The sequence below is a fragment of the Suricata suricatta genome, chromosome X, assembly GCF_006229205.1.
Source record: "Suricata suricatta isolate VVHF042 chromosome X, meerkat_22Aug2017_6uvM2_HiC, whole genome shotgun sequence".
Lineage (NCBI taxonomy): Eukaryota > Metazoa > Chordata > Mammalia > Carnivora > Herpestidae > Suricata > Suricata suricatta.
Genome location: NC_043717.1, coordinates 5925005 through 5929788, shown reverse-complemented (window position 1 = coordinate 5929788; position 4784 = coordinate 5925005). Strand labels below are relative to the sequence as shown.

Sequence of the window (4784 nt, the reverse complement as noted above, 5' to 3'; positions counted from 1 at the left end):
GCACGCCGACAGGTCGGAATGTCCTTAAAGACAGAGACGTGTCTGTGGCGATTCTGTACTTGCTATTTTGTCATTTTCACTTCATCCACCACTGTCTAAGGAGATGGATCATCAAAACCCTAACTTGCTGAATAGGTGACGGTACGCACACCTCAGCAAGTATCAGCCTCCACGACCCGGTGACCCGGCCGGTCATCATCAAGGACCCAGCCCTGGCTCACTCCAGGGAGTCCGTGGGAAACTGCCACTACAAGTTGGACTTCTTGCCATCAACAACTTCCTGGAAATATATTAAATCGTCAAATGTCTCAAAGGCTAAAAAATGATCCAACTTTCCTACTGTCCGGCTGATGTACACAAGAGTTTAAGGGATTATACGTCAAGGAGGGGTGCCTGGGTCGCTCAGTTGGTAAAGCCTCCGACTCTTGGTTATGGGTCAGATCAGGATCTCATGGTTCCATGAGCTCCATCCTCACAACAGTCTCCACACTGATGGTGTGCAGCCTACTTGTGATTCTCTCTCTCTCAAAACACAAAAATTAAAAAAAAAAAAAAAGATTCAATGTCAAGTGAAAACATCATGAAGCCTAAGAATACATTATTAGGAGTGAAAGAAGGAACCTAGATCATAGGGAAAGAAAAGTTAAAATCTTCCTGAAGTAAAAAACGAAGCGTCTCATGGTTAACAGTAGCATTTACTGGATGGCAAAGAGTGGCTGCAACCTTCTGGCCAATCACATCTATCAAAGTACACTGAACTAAAGGTGGATAGAATCCTGCTGAATCATTAACCTTTCTGAACATACAAAAGGTTAAACGTGAAGGCTCACAAAAATGTAGTGAAGAACAGTATTTCTTTTGAAATTAACAAAAAACCATGTACTTTTTGCAGGAAGACGAAGGGTAAGCGATGGCTGTTTTAGAGTATGGAATAGGGAGAGCAAGCTACCAGCCTACGTCAGCGCGGAAAACCACAGCCTGCCCCCAGAGTCACCTTTATTCTTCCTTTCATCTTCCATCAGCTTGTTAGTTCTAGCGATGTAGTTGTCCTTGAGTTCAAGTTGATACCTGCAAGTCAGAAAAACCAAAAACGAGCTCCTGTCACTCTCCTCGATGGATTCCTGTCAATACAAGAGCTAATCTACGGCAGCAGGGCGTCGAAGGAGACCGAATGCGACCACACAGACACCTCGGGTTCCCTCAGCACAAAAGCCGGGGATCTGAATTCTGAATGTGAAAGGTCTCTAAAATCCTGCTGCGATCCTGTAACTTCAGGCCCCAAACTCAATCACATGAGAATGAAGGGACCTGTCCTTGTGAGGTCACTGAGAGCAACTATTTCTCCGTTGGTCTCAATGGACACAAGAAAATAAATCAAGTTAAACTTCCAGTGTGCACGACTCTGAACCCCAAATGATAATCAAGTTGGTCACTTGCAATTCACCTGTCACGCCCCCCGCCCCCAAGAGGAGAACTCTGGCCCTTAGGGGCTGGGCACCATCCTGAGAGGCAGCTGCACACAGCATCCGATCTGGACGAGGGGTACCCAAAGGCACATCTCACGGGGCTGCAGGCGCATGCGCCAGGCGCTACCAGCTGACTTTCTGGGTCAGAGATCAGAGAAAGGAACTTTCCTGAGCCCCTCCCACCTTCAACACTTGCCAAAGCCAAGTGTGAGGACGCCCAAGGCCAGATGAACGATACCCAACAGTTCGCTGTATCCATGGCTATGCCAAGTTCACACACACATTTTCCATTTATTCCATACCGTTCAATGACTAGCGCTTGAACTTCAGTGTTCACTAGCGTATCCACTAGAGGAGCGGACTTGATATGTACATAAAACCCATCATTTCAAAACTGATAGGATGACAATGGTGCTACTTTTCTAACACTCTGTGTGAACAATAAACTCCAGGGGACCGGGTGGCTTGGTTGGTTGAGTGTCCGACTTTGGCCCAGGTCATAAGTCTCGTGTTTGAGCCCCATGTCGCGCTCTGTGCTGACAGCTCAGAACCTGGAGCCTGCTTCTGATTCTGTCTGTGCCCCTCCCCTGCTGTCTCTCTCTCAAAAATAAAAACATTAAAAAAAAAAAAAAAGCCTCCAGAAGCCTTTGCAGGCACCATGTAATGGCGTATCGATGACAAATTATGTGCAAGGCAGGAAAAACGAGGCCGATGACTAAGAAATCGCCATAGGAGCGGAGCCAAGTCCTCTCCTCACGACACGTGGTGTACTCACAGGTCAGCAGTAACGGAGCACCTGCGTGCCGGCCGCCATGCCGGGCACTAGGCAGGTACCATACGGGCCCGAGGTCTCTGCGCAAAGAGGTTATTCACCAGGACACAAAATTCAGGTGACAGAGAAGCCAGTGACCACGGCTGTCCCTGTTCTCCTTTCCTACATTGTGCTTTGCTTCGTAGAACTAAGGGCTCTTTTCTGGATTCTGACTTTGCAGAGCCTTGAAGGAACACAAGGCACATACTCACTGACCAATATGATCACCAGTGGGAAGACCAATGTATAAACCGTTAGCTGGCTCCTTCTTAGTGCCAGTATAAGCACAGACAACAAAGTGATTTTAGGGGCGCCTGGGGGGCTCCACCGGTGAAGCGTCCGACTTCAGCTCAGGTCATGATCTTGCGGTTTGTGGGTTTGAGCCCCGCACTGGGCTCTGTGCTGACAGCTCACAGCCTGGAGCCTGCTCTGGGATTCTGTGTCTCCCTCTGTCTGCCTCACTCCCACTCATGCTGTTTGTCTCTCTCCCTCAAAAGTATTATTAGAAAATGAAAGTGATTTTAATTTCAATGTTCTAACTTCTCAGGTGTGCAAACTGGCCAAGTTCTAAGGGCCCTACAAAGTAAAGCAAACCACAGGCCCTCAGGAAGGGTCAGAGAAGCTAGAAGAAAGAATGAAGGGCACCTGGGTAGCTCAGTCGGTTAAGTGTCCAACATTAGCTCAGGTCATGATCTCGCGGTTTGGGAATTTGAGACCTGCATCGGGCTCTGTGCTGACAGCTCAGACTCTGGAGCCTGCTTTGAATTCTGTCTCCCTCTTTCTCTCCTCCTTCTGCTTGCGCTCTGGCTCGCTCTCTCAAAAATAAACACTAAAAAAATTTTTTTTAATGAGCTGAGGATGTCCTTCTCTGTATATACCTTTTTAAACCCATCTGGAATGTGCTTGGGAAAGGCTGGACCAGCAATGGAAACATACATTTTTTTCAACACCCAATCGTACTGTCAACTGTCGGCCCTATCTACTTCCTCAGTGGTGCCATGTTTCTAGCAACTTAATCCAAACCCACAACTGCTTTAAGAATGACAAGCCATCCCTTACTTGAGCAGCTCATTCTTGAGCTTCTGGTCATAGGTCTCCTCAATACTCTTGACATTCAGCTCCCGTTTCCTAAGTGCGTCAGATGCGCTTTTATTTATTTCTTCTTGTAGCCTCTGAGTCCTGAAATTAGCAGAAAAGAGGGGGAAAGAAAGTACGTAAGAAAACCACAGCATCGGAAGTAACAAATTTGGAGGGAAAAAACAGCCTGTGTTAGCTCCACAGGGCTTCACTGCTGCGAAGTGAACTGAAGGACAGAAGTCCATCTACGTTACGAACCGACGTGGTTCATCAGCCAGCAGGTGGACTTCTATGGTGGGACCTGGCTCAGGGGAGTGGGGCTGTGGCAAGACCAAAGTGGTTTCTTACGTTCCTACGTTTCCAGAAGAAAACCCACGCTCCAAAAAGGGGTACAGGGGACAAACCGCCATAATCAATTGAGGGGTGAAAGAATCATGTTTTTAGTGACAAAGCTACAAAGCCAACGTTAGCGTATGTTTCGTGTTTGTTTCTTCTAGAGGATTATTTCTAACTGGGACTTAACTGATTAGCCCCTAAGAATTAGAAGATTCATTTTTAGCATTTAATAATCCATCAACTGGCGGCACCTGGGGGGCTCACTCAGTTAAGCGTCCATCTTTGACTCAGGTCATGACCTCACAGTTCACGGCTATGAGTCCCACATCGGGCTCTGTGCTAATAGCTCAGTGTGGAGTCTGCTTCTGATTCTGTGTCTCCCTCTCTCCCCTGCTCATGCTGTCTGTCTCTCTCTCTCAAAAATAAATACAAGTTAAAAGAAAAAAAGGAAGTGATTATACAAACATGACTATAGAATCTAGAATCTGCCCAAATTTTGTTCCTTTTCTGTCCTCTCACATTATCAAAGGGTAGGCAGAAGAAATCAAATGAACAGAACTTATGTAAATGAAAAAAAAATTAACAAAGACAGAAACAAACACTTAAACGGGATTCCTGGAATATCTACGGGCGTCAAGGTCCCAGATGGGAAAGAAGGCTGAATTCCACCAACTACAGACTGGTGAGCTTGCCCTTAGTCCCAGGTAAGATTTGAAGGACGATACACCTGTGAGTCCTTAGTGAGAGGAACACACACGTGACCAGAAACAGGTTCACCCAGGGGCGCCTGGGGTGGGGGGGGGGCCGGTCAGTCAGTTAAGCATCCAAGTTTCGCTCAAGTCATCATCGTGTGCTTCACAAGATCGAGCCCCGCGCTGGGCTCTGTGCTGACAGCTCAGAGCATGGAGCCGGCTTTGGATTCTGTCTCCCCCTCCCTGTGCCCCTCCCCTGCTCGTAACTCTCTCTAGAAGTTACACCCAGTACACGGTGGAGCCACCTCTTTCCTCTCTTCCGACAGCGGAGCAGGTGAGGGCGCGTCCGGGTAAATGGAAGTCAGTCACTACACACACGCGCAGCTACATCGGGACGACTGG

At 47.7% G+C, this 4784-nt stretch overlaps 2 protein-coding genes across 2 annotated transcripts in view; one reads left to right on the top strand and one right to left on the bottom strand.

Annotated features, from left to right (window-relative positions):
- The window catches only part of LOC115284306 (oral-facial-digital syndrome 1 protein-like), a gene marked incomplete at its 3' end in the record, with an annotated part of 45124 nt that overhangs the window by 14810 nt on the left and 25530 nt on the right, over positions 1-4784 (top strand). The gene's annotated exons all lie outside the window — the stretch shown is intronic.
- LOC115283595 (oral-facial-digital syndrome 1 protein-like) lies at positions 897-3524 on the bottom strand. The gene is made up of 2 exons (XM_029929853.1): positions 3337-3524; positions 897-1068 (listed from the first exon to the last, which is right to left on the bottom strand). Exons 1-2 carry the CDS (start codon positions 3507-3509, stop codon positions 954-956), a joined length of 288 nt encoding a protein of 95 aa, XP_029785713.1. The 5' UTR covers positions 3510-3524; the 3' UTR covers positions 897-953.

Coding starts and splice junctions, on each gene's coding strand:
- LOC115283595 (XM_029929853.1), bottom strand. CDS start 3,509: ATGCTGTGGTTTTCTTACGTACTTTCTTTCCCCCTCTTTTCTGCTAAT. Junction 1,069..3,336: donor CTCAAGAATGAGCTGCTCAA/GTAAGGGATGGC, acceptor TCTGACTTGCAG/GTATCAACTTGAACTCAAGG.